We start from the raw sequence: 12,337 nt of genomic DNA on the forward strand, positions 1-12,337 counted from the left end.
TCGTTTACCGGTAAAAGAACCGTCAGGTTCCATAACATGCAATATGCTTTAATGCGAGTATATCAAACAACTTCAACTACAAGATCGATATCGAACTTATCAAAGCAATGAATTAGCATGAAATTTAACTGACATTTGCTAGCAAAGAGGTCTTCTTCGGGTGAGCCACGTTGCACTTTACAAATTATAATTACCGAAATGAAAGAAGCCAAATGATATTGTTGTACCCTAGTGATATACAGGTAAATTCATCTCAATTTAACACATACACAGCGTAGGCTAGTATATGTATGCACGCGTTCGATATTAGAGTAGGCGCTTTCACATGAAAAACGTTTCCCTGCTATACTCTTGCCGCATACCTTTGACGAATACGGTTCGCGAGTGATATCTGCTTTGACAAAACAACTCATATCGGCTCTTTCTCTCGTGTTTGCGTTGCGTGCGTACATATACACACACATATCGTATAAAGGGGCTGCGCGATCGTCGGAGCGTTTCGCAATTTTCTCTTCATCTGCTTCGTGTGTGCAACATGTACCTGCACTTATACCCTCGCGCGTTGAGCACACACAGACAGATACATGCGCGCGAGACGCGCGTCACGCATGGCACATATACTCAGTTGGCAATAAATATCGATTACGGCGAGGCTTTTCTCGCGCGCGCGTCGGTCGGTCGTTTCGCAGCTTTTAGCAGTCCGCCACCACCACCGCCGCGCTATGTGTTGTTGTCGAGGCGCGCGGAGCTGCTTTCCGATTTATGATACATGGGTCGTGCGGCGCGTCGGCGAGAGAGAGAGAGAGGACACAAGCCATGTACGTATACGTACCGTATAATACGAGCTGACGCTATAGGCCTGCTCCGCAAAGTTTTATCCCTCGCGCGCGCCCTCACCCCCCGGCTCATTTTCTCCGTAATAAATGTGCTGCAGCGCTCCGCCGTCACCCCTCCCGCTTCTGCCTAGCACCAGCCTAGGTGAGCCTCTTGTGAGTGATCGATATACGTGTGTATGTATAAGGTATATCTGGACGCGCACGTGGGTTAAACGCGACTCATGCTGCTGCTGCTGCAGGTATAGCTCTGACCAGGTATTATTATTATTGTTATTATATGCTCGCGTGCATCATGCGGACGCTCCATCACCAACGAGCTTGCTGCCGTGCTTTGCGCCTCGACACGTGTGAGCCGTAAATTTTCATCCTGGCTTGGTGCGCGCCCCCGCTAAGATCTGTAAGACGCGCATTTTGGACACACACACATAACACTATAGACGCCAGTCCACTCGATATATGGCGCGTACATGTATACAAGCTATTATACGAAGGCTTCTCTGTGCTGTACGCGCGAAAAGCTATAGAAATGTTTACTCTTTGATACATCGCTCACCGCCACAACTGATAAAAGCCATATATGTAACGCTGAAGCATTGAGCTTTTGTAAAGCTCGGCTCTCTCTCTCTCTCTATATATGATGTTGCGCTGTATGCGCAGTGTCTGGGAAATTTTTCACCGCGGATAGTTCCCGTTTGTTTGTTTTTTTCCTTTCTCTCTCTCTCTCTCCCTCTTTCTTTCTTTCAATATTCGTAGCCGTGAACTTGATACAGTGGTTTATAGGTCGCGGAGAGGTTTGCGAGTCGCGATACGTATATAGCGTCGTCGTCGTCGTCGTCGTCGGCCGCAGCATATAATTGCTCGTTTAAAGCGAGCTTCTCGGATTCCAATGCGCGTATACCGCGCCGCAAGAGGCAGAGCTTGCGATCTGTTCTCTGGTATATGCTACGAGCCTCTGATATAGCCAAGAGAGAGAGAGAGAGAGAGCATACGCGATAACCGCAACGGCAGCAGCTGGCTGGCATCGCCGCCGCTGTGGAGTACGTTGATGAGGTCGCATTAAACACAGCCGATTGCTTGCAGAGACCCACTTCGATTTGCTGGAGGCGGCGGTCTCGCTGATAGACGACAAGAGCCTCTACATAAGCGACGGCTACGACGGCTTCCCGGCGTTCGGATTTCGGCCGTCGTCCGAGGTCAAGCAGCCCTATCGCATGTACCTGCCGGAGAAGCTCAGCGCCGAGTTCACCATCGTGGCCATGTTCAAGATCCAGTCGGCCAGGAACAGCTATCTCTTCTCCGTGCTCAATCCGTTCGAGACGGTCGTTCAGCTTGGCATTCGGATTTCGGTGAGTATATATATACGGACGAGCACCTATTTATAAGCTTTTGTGACGCGAAGCGAGATCTCGTTCATTATATTTCATCTCTTTCGCGTATAGAGTAGGTACGAATGTCGCGCGCGCGCCCCTTTATACGGCCTACAACGACCTACGTACATTACAGATCGACTGAGTTAAGGAATGTAGAGTGATAAATTTCTCCTTGTTGTATCCACTTTCAGGAGTATATAGCACTTGCCTATTGTCCGTATGTATTCAGCTGCGCTTGGGATATACGTGCCCGCTATATATAGCGCATCTGCTCATTGACAGTATGCACGGATATGATCGGGCGAAATATCCTGTTGCTAGCTCGCCGCACTCGCGCGCTATAAGCTGTGCAGCAGTTGCTGACACACAACTTGACCCGAATAGCGCGGAATATAATAGCTCCCGCACTGTCGCATATATACCGCACGCGCGCGCCCATTACATTTTCAGATACATATACATAGAGCACGAGACGTCGCATTCGAGCTATTCGATTATCATCGCGCGACTGCGTTTTGTTTTTCTTGTGCGATGACAGGAGGGCCCGTCGTCCAATCAAAACATATCGCTCGTCTACACCAACTCCGACATGCACTCGTTCTCCGACGAGGTGGCCAAGTTCACCGTGCCCAAGCTCGTGAGGAAGTGGTCCAAGATCGTGATACGCGTCACCATGACCGAGGTCGTTCTCTACCTGAACTGCAACGAGGTCGGCCGCCAGCGGGTCACGCGGATACCGCCCGAGCTCGTCTTCGACACGGCCAGCACGCTCTACATCGCCCAAGGTGGTCCGCACATACAGGAGAAATACGACGTGAGTCGAATAATCTTATACCATTTATGCTAATGGACTTAAATATTTCAATTCGATGAATGTTAAATGAAAATCGAAGAGATCACCCCAATTTCTCCTACGTTTATTTAAAAAAATTTTAAACAAATTCTAGCAATTATAAATTTCATAAGTTGAAAATATACACGAGTAATCATTTTCATTCCGTTAGTGGGACGTACGTAAGTCAATTGACAAGTAACTCTGAAGAGACTTGATTTACATTTTTTTTTAAGCATCTCACATTTCCAATTACCCGATATCACATTTAAAAACCGAAAATGTCTGAAAATTGCCCGAAACCAGTGGCACGTAGAACTTATCAGTCGGGGATAGCTCGGCACGAATAAAAAAGAGCAGATGTTTGAAGTCCGCACGATTTATAGCCCATGCATATTAACTTTATTGTCACTCACTACATTCGTCGCTGCTGACTAGCAATTACAGCATCCGATTTTTGTTTTCCGTGCGACGCGAAAGTGTCACATGGCCCCCTCGATGTTGACAATAATAAATTGTGCGTTGAGTACAGGACTCTTTTTCGATAAGCTACAAACACGTTATACGCTGACGATATTCGTTTGTCATTCGTATAAACCTGTTATATAGCTCGAAGCGCCATTAGAGCGAATATGTTTCGTTATCATCGTGGCACTGGAAAACAAGAAAAATTTTTTGAAATGTTGACTACTGATTTAAACTTTTGACTGATCAATGATGGGAAACTGAGAAAATGTTTGATTAATTCGATTTCAAGGGGTCAATACGACTGAGAAAATTGACCCAATGAGAACTGTTAGTCACAATTACATCGTGAAGAAATAAACGTGTTTGTATTTATCAAAGCGAAAGACATTAATTTTCATAGTTAACTATACTATTAAACATTGTTTTCATATTATTAAGTTCAACATTCAGAGATCATAAATCATAAAAAATTTCAAAAAATGAGTGAAGGTGTAGCGTTACAATTTACAAAGATGTTTTCGTTTGGTCTTTTGTAAGAAAAAATAATAATAAGTAACAATAATATAATGGATTCACCACTTGTCCAAAGTTGAAGCTCGGAGACTCCACAGTACTTTTCTCAATTGTGTTTATGCACTTACGTACTTATGTAAAGGTTGCGACCTTTTCATTTCATTCTACCCTTCCAGCCTTTTGCGGATATATATATAAATTTCATCTACCCACACCAACACATTATGCATAAGCCGTGCAATTTTAACTCTAGGCTCATCTTTTGTCATTCATAACGAATTATATGAATATATTAAGAGACTCATACAGATCAGTTTTGATATGAATCTATTGTCTTTGAATGTCGCCTTCGAAAATGAATCTGAAGCATAATAAACTTTTTTTTGGGTTATATTAAAATTTATAATGTTGTTCCACCATTAAATATTGAAAACTTATTTTATTAATCGTATAAAAAGTAACGCTGGAAAAATAATTAAAATTTCAAGCACAAGAAAAAAATGAAAAATTTATTCATCATTAAATTACATCGCTCGTATCTTTCAAATAAAAGCGTAAATAAAATTTTATTATTTCGAACAATTTTCATAAATTTTGCCTTTCACAAAAGCTATTAAATGAATTAATGAGAGTTATTAACTAATTATTGAAATAATTAAAATCGAGTATAATTTTCAAATAAAGTCCATAGCTTTAGTTTTCATAAAAGTCAATAGTATGCTTTATCCGCAGATCTCTTTTTTCATTTATAAATAGTGCTGCGAGTTATCATCACTAGATCGCAAAACTTTTATTACGAATATTATTGTAAAAATCAGTTATTTCGCTCGAACTCGGTTGCAGTGGGGAAAACAAAAGCGAGCAGGACGACATTTTATTTCAAAAACTGGAAATGTTTTCGAGTCCCTTGACCGATAGCTCGAAAGCTCTTTCCAGTACGATGGTGACAAATTAGCTCGAGCTCGCCCCAGCGTCGAGGTCAAATGAATACTCGATATGCCGAATGGCCATAACTGGACGCGCGCATATCTTTTTCAAAAAAGAGTGCCCCAGAAAATTTAAACCCGCTCGGCGCGCGGTCACCATCACTGCTTTGTAAGTAAAATGAGCAATTAAAATGGGGGCGCCTTTTAACCCCGGGTCACGCGGATGTTCTTTTAGCAGCAGCGGCAGCGGCCTTATCAATAGTAACGAGCCAATCGAGGATGCCCGACGGGTAGGTCTCTCATTTTGCTCTTCGCGTGTGTCACTTATAAAACGAGGATCACGCACTCCGCCATTTTGCAAAATATAACGAGGCGCATTCGATTTACCGCGTGTTTGCGGCCATTTATACCGTGTGTATTATTGACGTTATTTTGTGTATTCGCGTATTTCTTCTTATAAATACAGGCGTACGATAATTCGGTAAAAACATCATTTTGGCTGTCACTGCCGCTGCTGTTTACGTGTTTTCACTCGTTCCGACTGTGCTCCTCCCGCGTGCTTAATAAGTTTTTCATTACTATAATGGACAATTCCGCGTTTATTTACCATACTGGAAAAATTACGTACCCAAAATTATGTATTTTCGATGCCGTTGAACGAAACGACTTTATTTTACGGATACCGCGATCAAAATGTTTGTTTGTTCAATAATTTTTAAATAAACTCGTCGTTGCGCGTACACTTTGATCTTTTGCACTGCAAATGTGTGGGTTGAAATTATGCCCGAAAAATTATGCGTAAAAATATTCTTAATTTTACCGAATGCAACTTGTGTAAAAATATCGTGCTCTCTGGGTGGAAAAAACTTTTATCAAGAAGCTTCACCTAGGGCACATGCGCACATATAAACACACACACGCAAAACAGTGCATTAAGAACAAGCCACGCAGCAGCCCCTTTTTTTCGTAAAAGCTTTTCGCTGCACCTGTTACACCGTGTGTATAGTGGTTGTGCAGAACGCACCGCTAACCAAAAATATCCAGTCGAATTTTTAGTATTAAAAAAAAGAAAAAAAAGGGGAGGAAAATGAAGCCGGATCTCAAGTAGAGCTTTGCACATTGCGCACGCGTGATAATAATGCTCTCAGCTAAATATATGTAAATTGTAACAGGTTTAGCACGTGCAGTAGTAGCTAGCCTGCTGCAAGCTCAAGGATCAGCTCACGTATATGACATAGGAAGCTCCCGCAAGAAGCTGCCCGCGAGCTGCAACGAGAATTATACACATACATCTTTTTGTAGCTCTGATGGATGTGACACGGCTATAATACGCCATTTTCCGTTTGTGCGTATGTAATATGCAGGCGCGTCTGCCCCGGGTATTATTTTGCAGCTTCGTGAGCCGAGATTATTCACGCTTTCTCGCCTCTCTCGCACGCGCGCTACCCGTGCAATGACCGAGATCCACGTCGTATGTTTGTATGTGTGAGCGTGCTCGTGTGTTTGCGTAATATCTATACGGTCTGTTTGAACTTCGAGTCCGATGCGCCCCATACGCTGCATGAAAAATAATGATCGGCGTTAAACAATACCCCGGCGATGAAATTAACGTTTCGAAATTCCATTAAAGGTATATAGCCTATTGCGCGTTGAGTGTGTGTGGGTGTGAGTATTGTACCGGCTGTAACAAAATTAAAAATCGATTTATTTTAATTGATCCAAAATAACGCCCTCCTGATTTACGGCGCGAATAAACGTTAATAGCGAAATATTGTTCCGAAATTGTTGTAATTTGCGTTATAATATTATCCGTGAGTCGGAAACCGCGCACGGCTTTGAATTTCAAGAATATGAAACTCTTCTGAAAACAGAGAGGCAAAAAAGCAAAACAAATGAGCGTTCGAGTTCTTGCGAGAGTGGCACAAAAATAAGAAGAAGAAAGGAATTTTTTCGGCATGATTCTGGCATAAATTTAGAGCCGTGCGCCGTACTAGACCGAAAAAGCTACCATCCACGCGTATATGCTTATACGAGGTGAAAAGTCACTCCGCTACAAATATACGTATACGAAATATTTGTGAATATACACTTATTAGATATAAAATCCATATGGCGTTGCGCATAAAAGGATCAGATTTAATCATATTGTTTACGAAAATCGAGAAATTGGGATCGATTTTAAGGTTTCAGGGGACTTCCACCACCTGCTCTCCACGATTCTTTGCTTCTTTTTTGCTGTCAAACTAATTTTAAAATTACGATTTCATTACGATTGATCATTCGAATCTTCGCGCGATTTATATCGGTAATAAAAACGAAAAAAAAGAACACCAAAAACGCCCCAAGTTATAACTGTTGAACAGTTTGAAAATAAGCGCCTCGGATTATTTAAAGTCCCTCGCGCTCGAGAGTGTAGTGTTTGGGAATGTTCAATTGGTAGACATTTAGTATTCGATTTATCGTTCATTCCGAAAAACCGGCGGAGTGCGAAAAATAGCATTTCGATAAAACCAATACGACCTTTTCCTGGCACGTGCGCTCGCGAGGGAGAGCGAGAGCTAGAGAGCTAGCTAGAGCTAGCTACCTGCACAGATCCCTCTTTGAACGTTTGTCTTTTCATTTTTTTCCGTGTCAGTTATTGTGCGGGGGGCTATATAGCTGCTTGTGTATATATCGACCATTGGAATTTATTGAAAAAAAAGGAGGAGGAGGAGGAGAGGGGGGAAAAATACATCCGAATTTAATCAACGGCGTATCGCGAGAAGGCGACGTACGATATTCAAAGTATTATAAATACAAACAATATTATTTCGATATCCGTCTTGTCCCGTGGCTTCAACCTGCCTCAGTGCCTATGTAATGAATTTAAGAAAATACATCGGATATCTCGTCGCGTGGCACCTTCGACAAATTCTCGTTAATCTTAATGAACGCTTCCGCGTACCTCGGAACAACGAAAATAAATAGGTTTTTTCCTCCGATCGAACGTGCACAGTAGGTGGGGATCCGTCTTATTACTCATCGACGTGCTTTTTTTTCTAGCCGCGATTGAATCCGAACGCGACGCAAATAAACACGCTCGCGCGTGCACTGATAGAGCAAGCTCATGCCCGCGCGCGAAGTCGAATCTCTTCTTTTCTGTGTGGCGCGCACACAGCACATCTCGGGCGTGTTACGTAACACTCAATCATGCAAAGTTCAATATTCACCCCCTTTTTCGCTCGCCTAGCAGCACATAGCTTGCACGAGAAGCTAACTGCGCTCTCCTATATGCTGCTGCTGCACCTGCACAAGGTGCACACACATACACACACACACACACACACACACACACACACACACACACACACACACACACACACACACACACACACACACACACACACACACACACACACACACACACACACACACACACACACACACACACACACACACACACACACACACACACACACACACACACACACACACACACACACACACACACACACACACACACACACACACACACACACACACACACACACACACACACACACACACACACACACACACACACACACACACACACACACACACACACACACACACACACACACACACACACACACACACACACACACACACACACACACACACACACACACACACACACACACACACACACACACACACACACACACACACACACACACACACACACACACACACACACACACACACACACACACACACACACACACACACACACACACACACACACACACACACACACACACACACACACACACACACACACACACACACACACACACACACACACACACACACACACACACACACACACACACACACACACACACACACAAATAGAGAGGAGGAATAAGAAGCAGTAAAAAATGTAGCTCGCGGGTGTGAATTACACGCTCGACGATCAAATGGCTCGTTCGCCGTAGCTCACGTGTTCCTGGGATATTACGTGGCAAGTAGTAGTTTACAAAGGATATGGAACTTGCTTAGCTTTGCGCACTACCACTACTGCTAGCTGCTGCTGCTGCTGCTGCTGCTACTACTACTACTACTTCTGTATAGGTGAGCTGCTCCTTATACTGTACTGCAACGCACTGCACTCGGCGCGCGTGGGGCACTCTTAAAAGCACACGCTATAGACGTTCGGGTCGCTCTCTCCAAATGTTATCTAAAATTCCTTACGTAAAGCTCGAGGAGCTGCGATAAACTGTTTGCCGTTGGCTATTTTTCCCCCTCGGGTTTCCCCTCTTTCTATTTGATTGATTTTTTAATTCCATTGTTGACAAGAGGCATTTGTTCTACCCCAAGCAAGCGAGGGAGGTTAATGTTGGCGAAAACAAAAAAAAAATTATTTGAACAGCTCGAAGAAGGAAGAGAAAGAAATGGAGAGAGAGAGCTGGGGAAAAAGAGAAGAAAAATACTCTTGTAAAGAAGTGTAATGCATTACCGTGAGATAGGTGTGTGCACACACGAGAAAAAGTACGAATTTGAACCTATCAATAAACAAACGCGAGAAGGGGGGCTCCGCCGACCAAAGGTGAATCCACATTCAATGGCCCCGTAGACAAAAGTAAAGAAGTCAAACTTTTGTTCGCTAGCTCGCGAGCTTCAGCTAAGAAAGAGTTCGAGTTCAGAAAAACGTAAGAGTAGAAAAACGTGTTTTTTCAAATCACCGCGCGAATTCGAGTTTCTGATTGACGTTGTAAAAAGACGTAATACCGCGATGTTTCATCGGAATGATTTTATTTCGAGGTTTTTACTAATCTTTTACAACATTATTTGTTTAAAGTCTCATAAAAAGAATAGACCCTTTTGAAAATTACGTCGCTAAATTTATTATGAGATGCCTTAAAATTATCTCCGTACATGAACGCATAAAAATGCTCGTTATAGACATCTGCTTTGATCTTTGACGTGTATGTACGAAATTATTCATCAAAAACATTAATTTTAAAATTATTATTAAATTTCGTAGACTCTGATTCAAAGCGAATCCGAGAGATGCCGCAGTGATTAAAATTAGAATTTAGTTATCGAAGATATTTTGGATGTCTGACTAAACACTGATACTTCCACTGCTTTTCCGGCAGTCGATTTTATGTTCGCCCAGACTATTCAAGTAACGAAATATGTTCGATATTTTGAAATATTGCACGACAAAACTATTTTTACACTCAAAATTAAAGTAAGTTGAATAAAAAGTCTTGTACCTACACAATGTTTTGTAAGAGAACGTTTCATTTCTCTGCATTGTGTAAACTGATTACTGAGTACTTTGACTTTATTATTCCGAATCGAATTAAGTATTCATCGCTCTCTAGGGTTCGTTATTATATTGATGTAAAATTAATTCAGTTATTATCGCATTTTTATTATAGGCGCATTTACATAATAAACAACGTTATTTTGATAAATGTAAAATTTATTAAAGAGAAATTATAGTTATTAACTTAAAAGTTAAAGTCTTGTTTAACTATTTCCTTAGAAAAATGAATATAGCTAAACTAATTGAATTGGTTTTTTTAAGAACTTGTAAATATGGTTTCTTTATAAAGAGGTTATAAATAATATGCAAACTTCACCAGCTATTTTTCAAAATTACACGGAGATATTTATAGAGACCAACAGAAGGAAAGCATTTACACGGTTATTTTTTTTTGTGGAAAAATATTCAGTGAAAATCTCAGAAAACACATTAACGCGATTTTTCATTTTTACCCCTGAAATTGGAAATTCATGCCCACCGCTGAAAGAGAGCAATTTTTACGCCGGCATCGGCGGCGGCGGCGGTGGCCGCGTTAATTTTCAGTAAAGTTTAACAAATGCCGTATGCAAAAAGAGCCGGGCTATACACACCTATACACACCCATTCCGCGCGAGCCGTTTACCTGCGTGAATTTTTTTCTATAAAATATTAATATCACATGGACTTTTACGCGGCAAGTGCTTATATTTAATGTATGACTATATCTCACTTGGCGGCAGATATTGCATTTTCCTCTAAGCGGAAATTCAATCCGCGCTCAGGATACACAATCTCTATATAGCGTAGCACACATACACCAAGTGCATCGTATGCGCGTTTATACACGTATACAGCGGTACATCTGCGTGGCACGTTTGTATGTATGCGTGCACGGTGCGCCTCCGTCGTCGTGCTCGCGTGTACTCGCGTGCGCGCGCGCGCACAACCGATGGTCCCTACTACTACTACTACTACCCCTGACACGCCGCTCTGTGTGTGCGTGCGTGAGTACAACCCCTACTGGTAAGTCAAAAGCGTTTGGCGCTGCCGCTGTGCTACAACGAGTGTGCGCGCGCTCGAGAGACGGGGTTTCCTTTCGCAGCTGAAGCAGCAGCAGCAGCAAGCAAGCAAGCAGTAGCAGTTGCAGCGGTAGCAGCAGCAGCTAGCCGGTATTTACGCTACACGGGCGGCCAGAGTACGAGAGACGTGCCGTGACGGCCACGGCACAAGCATCGATAGACAGTGAGAGACACGCGCTCGCCTCTCGTCGCCGTTGTAGTCGTCGTTATCATTGCCGTTCCGAGCGAAACGACGATTTTTTCGTTGCCTTTGATTTGTTGGTTTTTTTTTGCGCTCGCGTCGAAACGCACTGTGCGGTAGAGATACCGATGTGACTCGTATAGTTGTGTTACATTGACATTGATTGGTGGATGCGCTTCGATGATCAAGGCATTGACCACGATAAGTGTCGAAAAATATAATGAAAAATTATTGGTGTTTCAAATGTATTAATCACATGGAGAATAACGAAATGTTATAAGAAAAAAAATAGTGAGTGGTGATCGCGATAATTGGTAGGCGATCGTTACTGCTACCCCCGTGTGCGTGCGAAGTTCATGAAGAGCAAAGTGACACGTGTTGTCCGTCGTCATCGTGATCATCGCGAGTTCATATGCCAGGCGTTATTAAGTCGCTCGATTTGGCCCGAGGCAGCTGTTGCAGACGTTGCCCCCGGCCTAGTAGTCGGACCATCATCGCCAATGACGATCGAGGCGGTACGCGGCGGACCGTCGTTCTCGTCGTCGTTGGCATTGTCAGCGGCGATTATCGCGGCGCAAGCTGCTCGCGCCTCGTTCCAGCGGCCGCTTAATCGTCGTCGTCGTTGTTGTCGTTCCTGCGATGCCGTGTACTGCCTATATCAACGATGCAGGTAAGCAAAATTCTGATGACCTTTATTACAACCTTTTTTTGTCCTGCTTTTAAATATTTAATGAAGTGATATTGCATCGTTCTTCGAATAATTGAACATTTTAATTGTGGTACTTTGTTGTTTAAACAAAGTAAAATATGTATCGTACAAACGACGATTTTCGTTCGTCTTCCTTGTAACGCTG

At 42.9% G+C, this 12,337-nt stretch overlaps 1 protein-coding gene across 1 annotated transcript in view; it reads left to right on the forward strand.

Annotated features, from left to right (window-relative positions):
* Positions 1–12,337, forward strand: part of LOC106653011 (collagen alpha-1(XVIII) chain) — a 65,986-nt gene that overhangs the window by 18,797 nt on the left and 34,852 nt on the right. The window contains exons 2-3 of the mRNA XM_023460630.1: positions 1,917–2,182; positions 2,745–3,020. Of these exons, the coding sequence (XP_023316398.1) occupies positions 1,917–2,182; positions 2,745–3,020 (542 nt within the window). The remainder of the gene's footprint in view (positions 1–1,916; positions 2,183–2,744; positions 3,021–12,337) is intronic.

Source organism: Trichogramma pretiosum, unplaced genomic scaffold (genome assembly GCF_000599845.2).
Source record: "Trichogramma pretiosum strain Unisexual culture from Peru unplaced genomic scaffold, Tpre_2.0 scaffold30, whole genome shotgun sequence".
Lineage (NCBI taxonomy): Eukaryota > Metazoa > Arthropoda > Insecta > Hymenoptera > Trichogrammatidae > Trichogramma > Trichogramma pretiosum.